The sequence below is a fragment of the Nuphar pumila genome, chromosome 1 (genome assembly GCF_984573655.1).
Source record: "Nuphar pumila chromosome 1, dmNupPumi1.hap1.1, whole genome shotgun sequence".
Classification (NCBI taxonomy): domain Eukaryota; kingdom Viridiplantae; phylum Streptophyta; class Magnoliopsida; order Nymphaeales; family Nymphaeaceae; genus Nuphar; species Nuphar pumila.
The window spans coordinates 71,542,237-71,562,280 of record NC_143249.1 but is presented as its reverse complement, the minus strand read 5'-3'; the positions used below and the strand labels follow the sequence as shown (position 1 = coordinate 71,562,280).

The 20,044-nt window shown below is 38.8% G+C and overlaps 1 protein-coding gene and 2 long non-coding RNA genes across 3 annotated transcripts; 1 reads left to right on the top strand and 2 right to left on the bottom strand.

The window, feature by feature from the left end:
• Positions 1 to 716: 716 nt before the first annotated feature.
• Positions 717 to 5,837, top strand: LOC149849007 (uncharacterized). The gene is made up of 3 exons (XR_016433204.1): positions 717 to 806; positions 892 to 1,030; positions 5,563 to 5,837. It is a non-coding gene; the product is annotated as an uncharacterized LOC149849007 (long non-coding RNA).
• Positions 1,373 to 1,893, bottom strand: LOC149849008 (uncharacterized). The gene is made up of 2 exons (XR_016433203.1): positions 1,798 to 1,893; positions 1,373 to 1,662 (listed from the first exon to the last, which is right to left on the bottom strand). It is a non-coding gene; the product is annotated as an uncharacterized LOC149849008 (long non-coding RNA).
• A 3,522-nt stretch (positions 5,838 to 9,359) lies between the features above and the next one.
• Positions 9,360 to 14,950, bottom strand: LOC149849006 (uncharacterized). The gene is made up of 3 exons (XM_090013113.1): positions 14,806 to 14,950; positions 14,663 to 14,727; positions 9,360 to 9,552 (listed from the first exon to the last, which is right to left on the bottom strand). Exons 1-3 carry the CDS (start codon positions 14,948 to 14,950, stop codon positions 9,484 to 9,486), a joined length of 279 nt encoding a protein of 92 aa, XP_089869239.1. The 3' UTR covers positions 9,360 to 9,483.
• Positions 14,951 to 20,044: the final 5,094 nt, after the last annotated feature.

Sequence of the window (20,044 nt, the reverse complement as noted above, 5' to 3'; positions counted from 1 at the left end):
AGCTGCAGGGAAGTATTCTAGATGACGTTTCATTTACTTTCAGTTTCTAATCCTTGTGATTTCTTACCTACTTTGGGGCTTTCTGTTAAATCAAAGGGTTTAGGTGTTAGTTTTGAGCTACCTTCCTTTTTTTTCTTTTCCCCCCCTTTTGTTAATCATGCTGGATGATGTCCCCTGGTATATGTTGAATCAGAGACCTGTTTGGCTGGTGACATGACTTATTGACCAAAGCAGTTCTGATAAGTCTTACCTAAAGATGGACATAGTTGCACATCACCAACTTAGTTTAACATTTGTCCAATTTGGTCAATGTGGAACAATGGCGATAGCTAGAAACAATCATGAAAACTTCTCAAGGGAAAGATGTGGAAATTTATGTGCCGCATATATAGTTTACTTTCATACAGATGGTAATTTGCATGCATTGCAAATGAACCATAACTAGAGGATATTTTTAGTTTATCATGTTTGTAAAACCGAAGAACACAAACCATAGTCTCCTTTTCCTGTGGATAGTTTTTTTTTTTCCTTGATTATTCTGATCTGTTGCCTTCTACAGGCATTAGTCCAGACATGTTTAGATTGAATACCATATTTTGGCAAGAGCAAGTGATTCAATATGAGCAGCTGATGGGAACCAACTATACAGAAATTCAGAATGTCATGGATATGAATGCTTATTGTGGTGGGTTTGCAGTTGCTTTAAGTAAATTGCCTCTGTGGGTTATGAATTTAGTTCCTGTGACTATGAAGAACACACTAGCTGCAATATATGACCGTGGGCTGATTGGTGCTTTCCATGATTGGTGAGAATACCTGCATCATTAGGTTTTTCTCTTTTCCTTTTGTGCATATTTTTTATGGTCCTTCTCCAACTTGTTGGTACCTCAGGTGTGTGCCTTTCTCCACATACCCAAGAACGTATGATCTGTTACATGCTTCTCACCTTTTTTCACACTATAAGAACCGAGGTGAAGGTTGTTTAATGGAAGATATTATGCTAGAAATGGATAGGATCATCCGGCCTCAGGTACCGTGCTACACTTTTTGCATGACCCTCTTATGGTGCTTCTTTGATTCTGCAGATAGTCCATTTTACGATGTCCACTTTATTCAACATTTCATTTCTTTTTATGCAATGCCTTGAGAAAGCTGCTTAGTTCTTATATTCTTCAAGTTGAAAGAACTCCATGGTTTCTCATGTGCCATGTTATTTGTTTGCATTCTTTATGCCAATGCATGTTTTGTGAAATTTTACTTGGTAAAAAAACATTGTAAAACTATTCTTCAATTTCTGCCTCAGAAAGTCAAAATCCAAATGAAAATATGCTATTTTGTCGTGTTTGAGTGCAAACATTAAATTGGCAGCAAATACCTAAAATCTTACTATGTTAGGTATACTAGATAAAAAGTTACAGTCATAGCATGGAGGGGAGGGGGAGGAGAAACCAACCTTCCTTACTACCCATGGGAGGAGAAAAAAAAAGGAATTTTAATCTGCCACCCCCGCTCCTAGTCAGCCATGAAGACTAACACAACAGGTCACTGAAAGAGTTGAAACCATGGTTGCCAGTCGAGGAAGCGGGAAGCGATACCGGAAGCGGAAGCTGAGACAACTTAGGAGCGAATCAGGAAGCGTCTTGGAAGTGAACCGGAAGCGACCTAGGAAGCGAGGGGGAAGCGAAAAAGAGAAAAAAAACAAAAATAAAAATAAAAATACAAAAAAAAAATGAAAAAATGGGGGAAGCGCGCTTCCCCCAAAAAATGTGCTTCGGGGAAGCGCGCTTCCCCAGTTACCTAGGCGTTTCCGGTAACTCTGGTTGAAACCCATTATGGCAACATTAGAAAGTGGACAATGGAGAAAGAGGTCTGTTTTGGAGGAGCCTGGGAAATGATGGCTGAGGATTTCAAAAGAATCTGCACATTTTCATTGGTTAATTGCATGGGAAACCATAGTTTGATACTAAAATAATTATGATGTTGAACACCAGATTTCAGATGTTTACAAGTTCACAAACTTTTAGTGCCACCAATATATTTCATAATTTCATAGCAGTACTTTGTTTTGACTAGCACCAAACCTAGTTTTACAAAGTTGCAAAACATATAAACACAATAAATTGTATTTTCAGTGGTAATTACATATGTTATAAGTTATCAGAAAATACTGTTGGTAGTCTTATTCAGGAGAGTCCTACAACGAGTTCCAAAAAATGTCAAGGGCAGTAAATGATGGTCAACTTGTTAGTATTTGCTATAGGCCATAGGCTAAACGGTAGTCCAAGTCAGTAGACAAATAAATAGTAGTGCAAGTGTGACTATCTAGAAAGCGTTGTCATACAATAGTTGATGTTCAGTATAATTTATAGATATATTCACGATGCATTTTTCAATATAATGACATCAGAGCAAAATATAGAGAAACTTTTAAAAGGAAGGATGGGTAGGACACTTTTCAAACATCTCCGATCGAAAAAAGGAGGAGTTGGAGTTGCTTGCAAAATATAAGTTGACAATCTGTAACATGTTTTTTACCATATAAACCATTTAGGTTATATGTGTAGGGCTTTTTTTTTTAGAGAAAAGATAATAAAATTATTAGAAATAGGCACAATGTAACAGATCAATCTAGTTAGGTGGCGTGTGATGAGGTATCACACCCCCATTCAAACCGAATAGCCAAATTCATTCCCAATACACAAAGTTAGAACATGACCAATCCAAAATCAGCAGCAAAGAGAGGAAATGTGCAGAACCGAATGTGACCGAGCATGGTGCTCATGTCGCAGCCCTGTTATTCCCTAACCAATCAGTTAGCAGTCCGGCCATTTGCGATGCACCCGTTCCTTGACTTCCCACTTCAGCTGGTACAAAATGCCTTCCAGATCAGGAGCCTTACCCCTTGAAGATGCGTTGATTTCTTTCGAGCCAAATAAGTCTCCAAGCTGTTAAGAACCATACACGCCATACAAATTTCCAGCGAGAGCCTTTTGAGTTCATGCGGGATGCAATCAAGACCTCTCTTAGGAAAGCGATGTTGTCCCAATTCATGAAATGGTCATTCCACGCTCGGTGCATTAAGGTGCAGATGAAGATACAATTCCAAAAGAGCCGAGAAGTGGACTCCTCCTCACAATAACAAAGCGAGCATTGGCTAGCAAGGTGACACCCCCGACGCTTGAGTCTAAGTTTCGTATTAACTGCCTCACAAAGAATCATCCAACCCATGAGAGACCCTCTAAGTGGGAGCCCACCATCCACAAAGATTTCTTCAGTAGCCATGTAGGGGGGGGGCATGCCAAGGAAACGGTACATGGTAGACACTTTAAAGTCACCTTCCTTAGCTAGTGGCCAACAAACCTCATCTTCCCATTGAGAATCAGGAAAACTATCTAATTCTCCGGAAGAGTAACCCTCCAATAATGATGCCATAAGTGTTGTCCATTCGCAAAAGACCATATCTGATGGCTCTCTTCTTAGTACAATGTCCCATACCTCTTCTAAACTCAACCAAAAATCACTATTTGGCTCTAGCTACATTATACAAGTTAGGGAAGTTATTCCGAAGTTTGGTATCCCCACACCAAACATCTTTGCCAAAACAAAGTACCAGAGTATCGTTACCCACCTCCACCCGAATAACCGAATTGAAGTGGTCCAATGTCGTGACCCACCCTTTCCAAATCCTGGAACCTTTTTTCCATTTATGATTTTCGGACCAGCACCAACACCAACACACCAAATCATGTTTTTCCAATAAGATTAGACTAAGTGTGCCCTCTTTCGTATATATCCTCCATAGCCATTTAGACAAGAGGGCAAGGTTGAATTTTCTCAAATTATGGATCCCTAATCCCCCAACTTGTAGTGGTTGGAAGACAAAAGACCAATTAATGGGCGCCTTAGACTTCCCTTCGATCTACCCGTGCCAAATAAATTTTTGAAAGAAAGTATTTAGGTGCTTTTCTACCTTGGGCAACTTGAAAATTTATAGGAAGTGAAGCGCGAAGCAAGAGATGTTGAAACAAACAAGGTTTATTCTACCCGCTCTTGAGAGCAAACGGGAAGCACAAGACTGAACTTTTTATCAAATTTTATCCACCATGCTCCAATGAGACTCCGTAGAGACCCCCAAATGTAGTTGCAGCCCCAAGTATTTCAAAGGCAAGGAACCCTCTTCACAATTAAAAATTGCCGGGGCTAATCTTTGGGAGTCCCCATTAGGGTCATTCAACGCCATTATTTGTCTCTTTCCTTCATTCATACGAAAACCGAAAATTTTCGAAAAACATTTAAGCAACACCCATCGGGTCCACATGTTATTCTCCGAAGCCTTCCCAAAAATCAAGTCATCCGCAAAAGGGTGGGAATTTGTAATTGAGTCTGATACTTTGCATCCCTTGAACACACCTGCCTCCTCGGCATGTGAGATCATCACCGATAGCGCTTCCATAGCCATGATGAAAAGAAGAAGTGATAACGGGTTGCCTTGCCTCAACCCTCTTTTTGGCATAAAGAAGTCACCATTCTCCTCATTAAGGGAGACCACAATCGAGGTTGCAGAAAGAAACCCTTCAATCCAATGCTTCCACTTCTCACCAAACCTCATCTTTTGCATACAACACAACAAAAATCTTCAATCTAAAGAATTAAAGGCTTTTTTAGGGTCTATTTTTAAGACAAAAGATTTCTTACCTTGGAGCTTGATGGAGTGGAGCGTCTCATGTGCAGTAACACACGCATCATGGAGGCGGCGACCATGAATGAATGCGCTTTGCCATTTTGAGATGAGGTGTCCAATAACTCCCTTGATTCTCATTGCCAAAATCTTTGATATGATTTTGAAGACGGTGCCCACCAAAGAGATGGTCTAAATCTTTCAATGTTTTGGGCTTGCGGGTCCTTAGGGACGAGGACAAGTGTCAACTTGCCCATAACCCCTGGTATCTTGGCATTTGAATGAAACTCCATCATCAATTAAAGTAGATCAGCCTTGACACACTCCCAAGTGAGCTTTAAAAACTCTATAGGGAACCCATCAATACCCAGGCTCTTGCCATTTGGAAGAGACCAAATAGCATTCTTGATCTCGTCCACGGTGAAAGCGCTAGTGATGCTCCTCCTTTCCTCTTCGCTTATGGATTTGAAAGCCATGTTAGAGATGTCATAATCCGCACCCACCACATAAGAGAAGCGGGCTTTGAAGAATTCGGTGGTACAAGGCAAGATTTGAGAGCCCTCCTTCCTATAGGGCTTGAAATTCAAGAATAAAAAACAAGGGTTTCTACTAATGTATGGTACTAATACAACTAGCCTATTTTTTCCACATGTATACATGTAACTATGCATTTATGTACCCTTATCCATGTCTTTATAACATAGTTCAGAGAATGTATTTCTCTTGTATAAATAATTGTTGTATTTGGTATATTTCCTGACATTTTCGCACTCTCAATGGGTATGTAAGATTTCACAACTCTTCTGCATCATTTAAGAGATTTACCCTATTTCCTGGAATTGGACCATAGGGTAGCTGTTTTATAAGATCATCTCCTTTTGCAGGGTATCATTATTATCAGAGATGAGGCAGTCATTGTGTCAAGAGTCAAAGATCAAGCTCCTAAATTCCTGTGGGATGCTGAATCACATGTTCTTTCGGATGAAAGTGGCAATAAAGAAAATGTATTGATATGTAGAAAGAAATTTTGGGCAATTTCTTAGTATGTATAGCTTTTTAGCTATTGGCTGAAGGCGGTCCCGATTCTTTGAATGCATTTTGTTGTAATTTCATTAGATGAGCTCAACTTTCTTTTATGATCAACAATCAGTTACTAAAAGTGCTGATTTGTGTTTTCCTCTGATATTCTATGTAGCATGCAATGTACTAATATTACTAGAGTAACTATTTGCTGGTTGGAAGATATTCATAGAATTGCCAAGAAAAATTTGGATCCTGCTGTGCAGCTTCTGCCATTTGAACAAGAGTACTCAATAATAGGTGACACTTTTTTTTTCTTGATAATGGGGAGAAACCAACACTCTAGTTTACATGTCCTGTTACAGGTTGAAAGGTGTCATGTTGACCATGCCCTGTTTTGGTGTTCACAGTATAAAACTCCTCGAGTACTCCCCCTTCCCTTAAGGCAGGGGTTGCCCTTCCCGAGTATCAAACTCTTGACATCCAACTTAAATGTCTTAAGCTGACCTACCCTAGCCAGATGTGTGGAGCCCCTGTGATCTAGAAGGCCTCTGCTTTTAAAAAGAAAAGGCGAGTAAAAATGGGAAGGGTCCACTAGCTCTTGGATTGATAGTGGATTTACCACCTACCATCTCATTGTTCCACAGATTGTACTCCCAGATCTGCACATCATTGGGGATGTCTTGGTGGCGGTCTAATAGATATGAAGCATTTTATCATGCCTATAATTTATTGATTTTGGGCACATGGTCTTGGATTTAGGGACCTCAATGGTTGTATTAGAGGTCAGATGTCCAACAGAATCCAAATCCATTTAGTCGGATTTAATAAGAGCGAATGACATTTGTTCAATAATCAGATACAGATTCAGTTCAGTGTATCACATCCCAATCAGTATCCTATGGATACTTGAAATCCAATTACGTGTAAAGGGCATATCCAGTTAGCTACTTAAATTGTAATCTGAAACGGAGTCAGGCCCCAAATATGCAACATTTGACTAGGTTGGATTTAGTAATGCCTACTGCATCCAAACCAATATGTTTCTACTAGGATCAATTTCAAAAAAAAAAAAAAACGGAGTCTGTATAGATAGAGTTGATCCAAGTAGGAACAGACTCCAATTAAGCTCTGTATGGGAGTTGTAGTTGAGAGTGGCGATGGAGGGTTCACCAAATCCCAAGCATCTCCATTGATTGGAGTCACCGTTTTGGGAGGGGAGCCGGAGATGGAATCAGTGTTGGGAGGGGAGATGGTATTATAAATGGATGGACTTCAAAAACGTCCTCATGAGGATGTTGTTGCAAAATCCACCAATTTCAACACCGCTCCCAACAATGGCTCCCAAACAGAGCCTTATTATTACTTATTTGTTATTTCAAGCGAAAGAGTTGTGAGAGAGGCGACGTGCTTATTGAGAATTGATTGCAATCGAAAGACAAAAAATCGTAAAGAAGTTCACTATTCTCCATTAGTTACTGCAGTGTAATTGGATGTGTATAAGTAAAACTAATTCATTCCAAAAAGTGATTGGGTTGCAAAAATAAAGAACTTATACTAAAGAAACATTACAAGTCCTGGGATTTATTTTTCATTGGATTTTGACAAAGCCATTTTTTTTTTTAGATATGAACTATGAATCATTCAATAATAGGAATCTTTATATCCTTGTATATAAAAAAACAAATACATGCATGTTATGTTCGTTTAAACATATACTGCATTTAGCTGTTGGAGTAAGAGAAAGTGCTAAGGTCCATCTGTCAAAAAGACAAGTAAATGATGAATATCTTACATAAAAGAGAGGGTTAAAATCAAAGTCAGCTGCTATGGTTCAACAAAAGGACATAATTTATAGATTTCAAGATAAATATTCAAACGATTAGGTATTTCAATTTTCATGGGGATAAATTTCAAAGCTCAATATGAACCATTACCAGAACATAAACACAAGTGACTCTTGGAAAAGGAAGATCCTTTCCAAAGTCAGGCCAGCTTCTTCCTGTTCATTCTTTGAATTCAGAGTGTTCTACTATTAGATTTTATATGATAAGGAACCATCCCTTAATCACAATCTATTGTATTCTGACTCAACGATTCAATTGTAAATTGCTAAGATCATGCGGTTTGATCTGAGTTATGGTTTAGTAACCCTGAAATATTGAGTTGTCAACCTAATCGATTCATCAAGAGAAAGACCATGATCCCAATCAATTCTCTATTTATACGAGATGTTCAGAGATAGAGTGGTTCATACCATCGAGCAGGATAGGGATGACCATTTTATACTGGACAAATGGAAGATTGAATCATGTGAGGATGGAGCATTTCCTATGTTCTTTTGGCAAATTCAGCCCTGCAGATGTGTTCGGCATGATCCATTTGCTAGGAATCGACACTTGGATCGTGCATTTTCAATAAAAAAATGACTTTTTGATCATTGAATATTTATGAAATTTCTCGACTGTTGATTCTCAAGCTGTAAGAAAACATGCTCACTTGTCATAATTGGGTAATCCAAGAGCCTACCCCTATAAAACAAAGCATGTAGGATGCATCTGTATGGTGAAACTTAAAGGTAAAAAAAAAAACTGAATCTTGGTTCAAACGAAAGTTCACATATTTCTAGTGCACAAAATAAAGTTGTACTCAAGAAAAGTTATAGAGTGCAACTGCGTGAGCACCTAAAAACAGAAGCAACAATGACTTCAAAGATTAGTTTGACACGAGACTAAGTGATAGAGACACATTGATAAATTAGTAACTGCGGATTTGTAAGAGATCATCCGGGGGAGAAGATATGGAGGGACGATCAGGTGCAATGTGATTGCACACTTTTAGTGTGCTGTTGCACCTGATCATTCTCCATCTTGGGGATACAGGATGTTAGCCATGGGGCCCAACAGCAAATGGTGGGTGATCAGGTGCAGCAGCACACCAAAAGTGTGCAATCACATTGCACCTGATCTTCCCTCAAAAATATGAGACTCAAAAGGATTCCTAGGTCAGTGTCCGAAGCCTGCTGCCAAGTTAGTGCTCTAAAAAGATGACTGGTTTCATGTCTCAGATCAAGTGAATCCAATTATGGCTTTGTTATGATTCTCTTCCAAGCACAGGGGAATCCAGTCATCTTGAGCAAGTCTGACCAAGGTGTTGTCCAGACAAGGATAAAGCCTTCCCCAGCCTTCAACTGAGAGATTATGCCAGGTTTGGTAGTTGATCAGCAAGACTCAGTTATGTGCAACACCTAATCAATAAAGCCAAACAAGACTACTGACATAAGGACCTCAGTAATGGCGAGAACCAGGTCTGTAGCCCAAGAGAAAGTTTGTTCAATGTCTATGCAATCAAGCCACCAGACTGGCCTAGCGCTTGGTCTGGTTTGGCCAGCCTTCCATTCGTTTTTTGCCTGATCAATACAGGGTCTAAACCTGACCCCATATTCATCAGGTTGGGTCCAGGCTGGGCTGATTGGAGGATAGGCCGGGTCAGTAAAATATTAAAAAGAAATAAAACAAATTGAACTAAGACTTTTTCAAGCTTAACGGACCAGGTTCAGCCTTGTTCAGGCCCGAAATTGCCTGATAACCTTGCATACTGGGTCAATGTGCAGGCAATGGATTTTTTATCTATAACTAAAGCCCTCAGTAACAGAAAGAACTACTCTAAAAACACCAACCTTCTTCGTTGGGAAAGATGCACAAATACATGGTAAATTCAAACGCATGTGGATGCATCAAAACTAAGTGTCCTAGATAATTAGCTAGCCAGTACATGCGTTGCATCTACTTTGATGGGGCAGTGGCTTCAGAGCTTGCTGCATCTCTGGAGCACTGTGCCACATAGGGCTTCAGCTGCACAAAAAGGCAAGGTTCACAAATATTAGGTTCACATCTTTATTGAAAACATGAATGACAGTTCACAGTAGAAGAATGATACTGATGGGAGCACTAAACAGGAGCTTTGGTCAATATCACAGATTACCAAGCTTGAAAGGTCGCACAGAAATGTAACAACCATAAGTATGCAAATTAATAGCATGTGCCCACCCAAACAACCATCAGAAAAATGTAGACCAAAGTGCCAAAAATTGCAGGCTTATGCTATCAAGTGAAGATGGAGTCCACCAAAGTGAGATTAGGATGACTTGGAAGATTAGACATTAACTTGGATATCTCAGGTACCCATATACATATCAAGACTGCAGCATTTAGTACTTTGTCCAACGGCAGCCAAACATGAGACCTTAATTGGAAGACCTCAAGTTCAAAATACATCTTAAAATGGTATCAATTTTTTAGTTGCCAGTAATGTTGATAAATAACCAAACACCAACGCATAGCTAGTAGTTGCTTGATTCAGTATGTCTTCTTCTTTGATAAATAACCAAATGCCAAACCAATTACTACACTATGTTTATTGTAGAATCTATTAAAGTGTGACCCACTATTCATATAGGATGATGTGATGCACTATAACATTAAATCCCATCTCTTTCAGGTGTTGTAGATGATAATGTAATCGCTCCTAACATTGCAATTTATAGTGAGAACATTGATGCTACTGCCAAATATACATCAAACCCAAAATTTATGCAGTTCCAAGTCAGATCTCGCTAAAAAATAACAGTTTATTAATGCTCGAGTATCTCACTAGGCAAAAACCAAGACTCAACAAATGCAAGAGTTACAGGCAGATATAGGATCTGTGTGTAAAAGCAGTAATATGAATTATTCACTAAATACCTAGCACTCATTCTTGGGCCTTCTTTGGCATATCTTTGTTATATATATATATATATAATTTCTCTTTTTGAGCCAGGGGTATTTTGGTCTTTTCTCCTTGTAATAAACTTTGTCCTCTAGGGACAGCCTTTTTCTTTTACTTTTTTTTTTCTTTTTGTCTTTTAACCAAAGACTAGGGGCTCTTTGGTCATTGGACCAAAGAGTCATTGGAGCTCCCAATGGCCTCCCCTTTATGTGTGGTATTATGTATAAATAGGGGTTAAACCCCACTTGTTCTTTCAATGCTTGTGTTAAGCATTTGATCAATAAAGGCTGATATTTTTACGTTCTTGTGTATTTATTTTTTGCCTTATGACTTTTGTATTGTCTCATAGTGGACTTGTGCATATGCACTTGTATGATTGTGATCTTGTAAGCCCTTAGTGGCTAGTGTTTCGTGCTTTCGCATATTTCATTACATGGTATCATAGTCATAGTGCTCTTCGATTTGTGAAAAGTTGTCATCAAGTGATTGTGTTCTAGACAGTTTTTTAAGAGATCATGCCCTCCTTCTCTCCATTTCACTCTCTTCCTCTTCCTCTCTTTCTCACATAATCAAGACCAAAATCAACCTCTCATTTAAGCTCAATAGAAAAAACTACATAATGTTGCCATCCGCTATGGAAAACAATCTCAAATGAAAGAAGCTTTGGGGGTATGTAATGGGCACTATCCCCGAACCCCAACTCAAGCTCACAAAAATTGAAGGAGCTTAAGAGAAGGCTTTAGAGGAAGATGCTTATGCCAAGGCCATTGAGGATCATCATAAGTTTAAGATTGAGAGAGCAACCATGCAAAAATTCTTGCATGGTTCATGAACAATGTCGAGCTTAAGGTATGTGCAAACATTGCTAAATTTTGAAAAGCCAATGAAGCTTGAATTTTTATGAAGGGTATGTATACCTCCAAAAAAAAACTTGCAAGAGCATATTTTTTTGCAAGAAAAAGTTAGAACCTATGTCACACGGACTCAGCTCCAAGGTCGACGCACCCGCATCGACACGCACGGACATGGGTGCGGCTCGGACTCGGTCAAACCGACCCAGGGTCAACGCACCCAGGGTCATTTTGGTCCATTTTTATTTTTATTTTTTTTAAAAAAAAAATCTGGGCTACAGAATTTAAGGAAAAATACCCCTCCTGTAAGGAAAAAAACCATGAATCATGGCTTCACAACTCATCACCTGTCCCCTAATGGGCACAACTTTGATCGAGTCTTATATATATATATATATATATATATATATATATATATATATATATATATTTATTTATATATTTTTTTAAAATATATATATATATAGCCGAGTCCCCGTGTCCAAAATTTTTGAAATTGCGCCGCACCCGCACCAATGTGACATAGGTTAGAACTACTAAGCAAGGGGACTTAAGTATCCAACATTTTTATAGTGCTTTAAATCTCCTATGGGATAAACTAGTACTTTTGGAGCCTGAGTTGCCATTGAAGATGTGAAACTTAGGCAAAAACAAATGGAACAAGAGAGATTTTTTCAATTCTTGTATGGGCTTCATTCCGAATTTGAGCAAATTAGATCTCTCTTACATAGATCTACTCCTTTTCTTCTTAAAGATGCTACTGTCGAAATTGTTCAAGAAGAAACTCGTCTTTGAATGAGTAAAAGTTGTGATGAAGTGTTGATAGTATCTAAACCCGACAACAATGTTAAGACCTATAAGCCTCCACACTTTGAGAGGCAAAACAACTATAATAATAATAATGATAACTATAGTGGTGCAAAAAAAATGAATATTTGTAATCATTGTAATGAGCCAGGTCACATTAAACCAGGGTTACCGAAAGCGCCTAGCTAAAAGGGGAAGCGCGCTTCCCCGAAGCGCGCTTAGGAAGCGCGGAACGTCGCGCTTCCGAAGCATGCGGGGAAGCGGCCGCCTTTTTTGGGAAGCGCGTCCCACTTTTTTGGGAAGCGCGCTTCCCTTTAATGGGGGACGCGCTTCCCTTTCATGGGAAGCGCGCTTCCCCCTCGCTTCCCCACGCTTCCCCTGTTTTTTCAAATTTTTTTGTATTTTTTATTTTTATTTTTTTCGCTTCCCCCTCGCTTCCGAGACGCTTCCTATGTCGCTTCCGAGATGCTTCCTAGGTCGCTTCCGAGACACTTCCCGAATCGCTCCTAAGTGGTCCCACGCTTCCCCGCTTCCTAAAATTTTGAAAGTGCCTCGCTTCCCGCTCCCGCTTCCCGTATCGCTTCCCGCTCCCGCTTCCTCAACTGGCAACCATGCATTAAACCCGCTTGTCCTAAGTTGAATGAAACCTTCAAGTATAAGGTTGCTTTCGTTGAAGAATCTACTTTCAAGAAGAAAGCAAAAGTGGAGGCAATCTTAAAGACACACTTGGTCAAATATCCATGACACTTCAACAAATTCTTAAAGCAACCTCATCTACATCGGGTACCGTCATTGCCTCCTCATCTTCACCCGGTATGTATTCTTGGATTCTAGATTTGAGAGCATCTTTTCATATGATCCCTCATGAGAATGCCTTATCTGATATATGCATAAACTCAAACTTGTCTTGTGTTTCTACTGCCGATGGAACCATTTTGAAAATTGAGAGTATAGGAACTTTGGATTCAAAAAATGTTCAAAATTTTCTTGTTACAAAAGTTAGAGTTGTTCCTAAACTAAAGTTAAACATTTTTTCAGATTCTCAAATTGCCAACCATGGGTAAGAAATATCTTTTTCATCTAAAAGTTGCTTTGTGCAGAATCTCTGATCCGAGAAGTGGATTGGGCAAGGCCATAGGAAGGAAGATCTTTACTTTATGGACTCATTGTCTCTCCCTTCAAAATCTTTTTGTAACCATGTCCAAAATAAGGGAATTGAAACTTGGCATAAAAGACTTGGACATCCAAACTATTCTAAAATGTATGTTTTTTCTTTTGAAAAGAAATTTTGTGGTATATAATGCGAGCCAGTACCTATCGATCACTTGACCTGACATAGCACATGTGGTCCATAGTGCGAGCCAGTTTCAACATGCACTTACCTCAGTTCACATGGTTGTTATGAGAATTGTCAGATATTTGAAGGGACACCATAACTAAAGGGTTTTTCTTATCCTCTTCATCATCTCTAAATTTAATTGCTTATATTGATTCAGATTGGAGAGATAATCCTAATTATCGCATTTCTACTACATGTTATTGTATTTTTCTTGGCTATTTGCTCATCTCTTGGAGGTATAAGAAGCAACAAAAAGTCACTTTCTTCCACCAAAGCAGAGACTTAGGCAATGACAACTACAACCACAAAGATTGTTTGGCTAAGAAGTCTGCTAAAAGACATGGGAGTCATTATCTCTACACCATCGAAAATGTGTTGCAACAACAAAATTGTCATTTACATTGCGAGCAATCACACATTTCACTTGCACAAAGCATATAGAGATGGATTGTCACTATGTTCGAGAGGAATTTCTTAAAGGGACCATAAAGCTTTCATATATGACATCAGAGTTCTAGCTCGTTGACTTCTTCACCAAAGCATTACCATCGTTGCATTTTTCTTTTCTCCTTGGCAAACTTTTGGTCATCTCATCGTCATTTTTAGGGGGGAGTGTTAAATATATATTCTTCATGAATATATATATATATATATATATATATTCTTTCTTTTTAGAATATATTTTAGAAAATTATGCATTTTTCTTTTTGCTTTTTTGTTTTTATTTATTTTTGTTTCATGACAAAAAAGCTATCAAGGGCATTTTTGTCTTTCCTGTTTTAGCCGTTGGGCTGGTCCAATTATTAGCTCAACTAGCCGTTGGACTAGCCCAATGGCTAGTTGAGTCTCTCTTTTCTCTCCTTTGTGTATATATAGGGGTTACACCCCTCTTGTGATTTATGCTTCTCTAAGGTATCTGTAAGATAAATAAAATTTATTTTTTATATTGTTTGCTCTTGTGCTTTCCCTTAGTGGCTCATGTGCTTTGCCCTTGGTGGCTTTTTGTATTTGCCTATAGTGGCATGTGTTCTTTGCCCTTAGTGGCCCTTGTACTTGTGTGCTCTTGATTCCATTACAGTATGACTCACTTTTCTTACCAGGTTCCCTAGGATGAATTGCTTATAGACATTGCTATATTAATTTAAAAACATACCTAAAAAAGTAATGATATTGTAGACAAGTTACAAATGCACAAACCTTGAAATTGATTAAATCAGGAACAACATAGTGGGGCAATTTTTCATCCATCACAACATATCCACCTGCACAAAAGTGATTTCTTTAGAAAGGACAATTTTTCATCCATCACAACATATCCACCTGCACAAAAGTGATTTCACCTTTGCGTGTAGGGAAACCAGTAGGCTTGCAATTTTTTCCCTTGTAATAATCACGAGGGCCTCTTTTAGAAGAGAGGATGTCAAGAGAGGAGCTACGCTTTCTTCTCATTGCTCGACAAATACCCATTATTAACCCCAATGCCATTGTTCCCCTTGCCTTAGATGTACACAAGTACTACTGTACTGGCGCCAAAAAGAACAGCCAAATTCAAAAGCCAAGACCTTGGCAATGGATCCATAAGCAAAAATGAGAAAATAAATAAACATAAAGCATAATTCTCTACATTCACAAAATGTATTTTCAAATAACTAGAAAAGAGAAATTTAACATTTCTTAATTCCTATGGATGACTACAACCAACAAGAAAATGTTTAGCATCATGATTACACAGTCTATTTCTTACTACCTTTTGAGCTAAGTAGGGTGAAATATTACAATTGGATTGAGAGAACTATCTCAACCCAGGGATCTCAGTTTAAATCACATCAGGGCTATCCATCAGTTTGACCACAAAGAAATAATAAAAACAGTAACTTGAACTGCATGACACATTTTTGTATAAGATATCATACTCTCTCGATGGCATTGAAGAAATTGCCCCATCAACACCATAGTAATGTAAGTGAACATTGCCAAACAAATATTCAACGTAAAAATGCCAGCAATAACTTCCATAAAAAATTGGATGAGCCTGAGCATGCCTATATCTCTAGTAGCACCCAAGTTCATTCTACTTTGTTAAATCAAACATAAATTTTACTCCCATAACCACTTGGTTATGAAGTAATTGCCATTTAATAAGATGCATCTCTGTGTTATGGCTCCAGTCATCATAAAATGACTTTGATGTTACTTGCTATACAATATATTCAAACTGAAGAATAACCAACAAAAGTCACTAATAACAATGTAACTTCTGATATTAAATCTGGAAACCATGTTGGAATCTTTTCCTGTCCATATGACACTGTAATGCATGACAACAAATGTCATAGGTTAATAATATCTATTAAAATTCTTAAGCGTACCAACAAAGATCCACAAGATGCATAAAAATGGATGCTCTTCTTAGCAAAGCATACATAAGAGCACCACCTAGCAGAAAGCCTAGCGTAGGGCCTACAAGCATAGAGCAAAGAAAATTCTCTTCTTTGAGCATAGAACTGCTACGCAGGACTATAAAAAGCCAATAGCACTAGGCGAGATGTCTGAACCGAATCTCGTGACTGAGATTCACAAAGATAGAACTCATGTCACTAACAAAAGTGTCTTCTCAGAATGAGTGTCCAGCAAAGTGGAGCAAGCAGAGGGGGTTACTAGATTGGTAAGGGTGAATATGCAACAGGAAAGGCAGCAGACCCGGGACCAGCAGCCAAGCCAGCCACGCTACACCAGAATGTAATTTCTTGGAAAGACAGCCTTTCTCAGGAAAAATGTGGTTAGCTTTTTATAGATTTTTTTTTCATTCTTAAAGAAGTACGATATATTTTGTGACATCTTAAAAATAATGTCTCTTTCATGATATTGTCTGCAAGAAATTCAAAGTTCTGGTACTTTTTGAATTATTCAAGAGATTGCAGTAGATTAAAGTTTTTGAAAGTTCACAAGATCATGCTGCAAGAAATTGAAAAGGGCAGATATTTGTAATTATGTCTTAATAGGCTAATTCACGAACATGCCAACTTATATTTCCGTGGATATAAGGCCAAGCAATAATGAGCATAACCTACAAATGGTAAGATAGAAATAGTTCCTTATCTCAGAAGGCCCAGTTAGCCACAGAAAAAGTAATTGAAGTTGCAGTTTCCTCTGTATCCAACATTTTCAAATTTTTAAGTATTTTCGACATTTTTTAGTAGCTTAAAGTTTCTCATTTCTTTTAACTATTTACTTTTAGGATCTGTTAGGAGAAGATAATTGACAGGAACAGATGGAAATGAGTTGGAGCGAAACAGATTTGGAAGGAATTGAATGAAATTTACTAGTTTGGCAGCACCTTGTCATTGTCCAAGGATTCAGGCTAACCAATTCTTTCTGATTCGTTATTTTGTTTGGTGGCGATTCCTTATTTACATAGAATAAGTTCGGGTTGGATCTATGAACTGCTAATTGCAATGGTTTCTAAAACAAAGAGTTCTTGTAACAGGGTGGGTTGGTATATCATTCGAAACACCCTTGAAGCTTTGAGAAGCTATCAACCTCTATCCCTCCCTCACGCTAAGCGGCCATGACATGAGCCCACATTCATTACCTTAATATGATACCTCACAAAAACGATATGAAGTCAGTGCATTGTAAGAGGTGTTTCAGCAACAAACAACAGAAAAATACATTGTGAAAAGGTTTCCATCTTTTCAACCAAATCAACATGTTCAATTTCAGAAAAGAATACCCACAATGTTGGACTTAAAGAAGCAATCAAGCAACGTCTAAGCAACAAAACTAGTCATGAATAGAGCACCCAAATTTAGAACCTTTCAGATAGCAGCATATTCAACATCTGTAACACCCAACCAATGGGAAAAAATAAACTAAGAAAAGAAGGATGAGATCCAGCAAGACCCCAATAATAAACAAACAAGCATGAATAATTTATCACTAGAGCCACTATCCTGGAAATTACAGAAGCTGCCCTCATATCTTTTCCCTTGAACCTCAAAATACCTTCAAGATTTAACATACAAACAAGCCAGAATCCAAAAACAAAACGCAAAAGAAAGGATCCATTCTTCATTCTATTAAGATTGAAACAACACCAAACGCGATTTTCTTTGGGGCTTTCGTTATGAATCTTTGAATAAGAAAAGAAGAAAGATCACTCCTTTCGGGAAAAAAAGATCATGAGTTCTCAGCGTTCATTTCAGAAATTCAGAATACCAAACAAAATTAGAATAAAGAAAAAGAAAAAAGAAAAACGGATTACCAAACCTCCTCCTCTCTCTCTCTCTCTCTCTCTCTCTCTCTCTCTCTCTCTCTCTCGGGCAACGGCATGGTTAACCGGATCAATATAATGGACCGAATCAATCATCGGGTCAAGCTAGGTCCGATGAAGTTTGTTTGGTCCAACCGATTGGATCGGATCAGTGGTCATGTCCAAATTGATCCGCTTTGATGTTTCGGTTTCACTGCATGACTGGGTGTGGGTCCTTTTTTTTCCTCCTTGGGCACAAGCGAATCCGACCTAATTTTCCTAGCATTGTGGCCCATAATCCAAACTCCTAAGGAAACCCAAAGTTTCAGCCCAACTTCTATGTCACAATGATACGGGTACGAGCTGAGTGGTGACACGAGTTTGACAAGCAAGTTGGAAATATTTTTATTTGGAAAATGGGATAGGAGGACACAATTTTTAATTAATAAAAAACCATATTTTGATATTTTAATATGAAAATATATTTTTACTAAAATATTTTTAAAACTATTAAAATAACATTTAAACTAATGTCCACAGGGGTTGTGTCGGCATGTCAGTGCTAGGGATGGCAGTAGATCCAGGCGGGGGACAAGGTCTCCATCCCCACCCCGTCTCAAAATCTTGCCTTCCATTCTTGCATGGGTTTTGATTTTAACCTTCATCCCCGCTTTCATCCTTGTTTCATGTCCTTCGCCTTCCGTCCAAACAGGGCAAGGCGGGATGAAGCCATGTTTCTCCTTTTTAAAGTAGGAGAGAAAGCTTTAATAAAGGGGATCAAGGATGTGGCAGGGTGAAAAAAAGGGTAAGTCCATCCTTGCCTCCCTCCTCGCATGGGTTTTGATTTTAACCTTCATATCCATTCCATGTCCTCCATGCCCGGTCCAAACAAGGCGAGGCGGGGCAGGGCCCAGTTTCCCCCCACTGCCATCCCTAATCAGAGCATGTCCCATTCGTATCATATGATAGCTCTGTACAACACAAACATGACCCATTTAATAAACCGGTTAGGCGGGCGGGTCAACCCATTTACACGAACCCATACCCCTTTACACGAACCCATATATATATATATATATATATATATATATATATATATATATATATATATATATATATATATATATATGGGTTGTGGGTTTATCAAACGGGTTAGCAGGTTGGCATACCCCTAACACAATCATGGCAAAATGGGAAGCAGGTCCAGCGTTCAGGGCACAACACACATAAACCAACACACATAAACCCACAACCCGTTTGATTGTGTTAGGGGTATGCCAACCTGCTAACCCGTTTGATAAACCCACAACCCATATATATATATATATATATATATATATATATGGGTTCGTGTAAAGGGGTATGGGTTCGTGTAAATGGGTTGACCCGCCCGCCTAACCGGTTTATTAAATGGGTCATGTTTGTGTTGTACAGAGCTATCATATGATACGAATGGGACATGCTCTGATTAGGGATGGCAGTGGGGGGAAACTGGGCCCTGCCCCGCCTCGCCTTGTTTGGACCGGGCATGGAGGACATGGAATGGATATAAAGGTTAAAATCAAAACCCATGCGAGGAGGGAGGCAAGGATGGACTTACCCTTTTTTTCACCCTGCCACATCCTTGATCCCCTTTATTAAAGCTTTCTCTCCTACTTTAAAAAGGAGAAACATGGCTTCATCCCGCCTTGCCCTGTTTGGACGGAAGGCGAAGGACATGAAACAAGGATGAAAGCGGGGATGAAGGTTAAAATCAAAACCCATGCAAGAATGGAAGGCAAGATTTTGAGACGGGGTGGGGATGGAGACCTTGTCCCCCGCCTGGATCTACTGCCATCCCTAGCACTGACATGCCGACACAACCCCTGTGGACATTAGTTTAAATGTTATTTTAATAGTTTTAAAAATATTTTAGTAAAAATATATTTTCATATTAAAATATCAAAATATGGTTTTTTATTAATTAAAATTTGTGTCCTCCTATCCCATTTTCCAAATAAAAATATTTCCAACTTGCTTGTCAAACTCGTGTCACCACTCAGCTCGTACCCGTATCATTGTGACATAGAAGTTGGGCTGAAACTTTGGGTTTCCTTAGGAGTTTGGATTATGGGCCACAATGCTAGGAAAATTAGGTCGGATTCGCTTGTGCCCAAGGAGGAAAAAAAAGGACCCACACCCAGTCATGCAGTGAAACCGAAACATCAAAGCGGATCAATTTGGACATGACCACTGATCCGATCCAATCGGTTGGACCAAACAAACTTCATCGGACCTAGCTTGACCCGATGATTGATTCGGTCCATTATATTGATCCGGTTAACCAT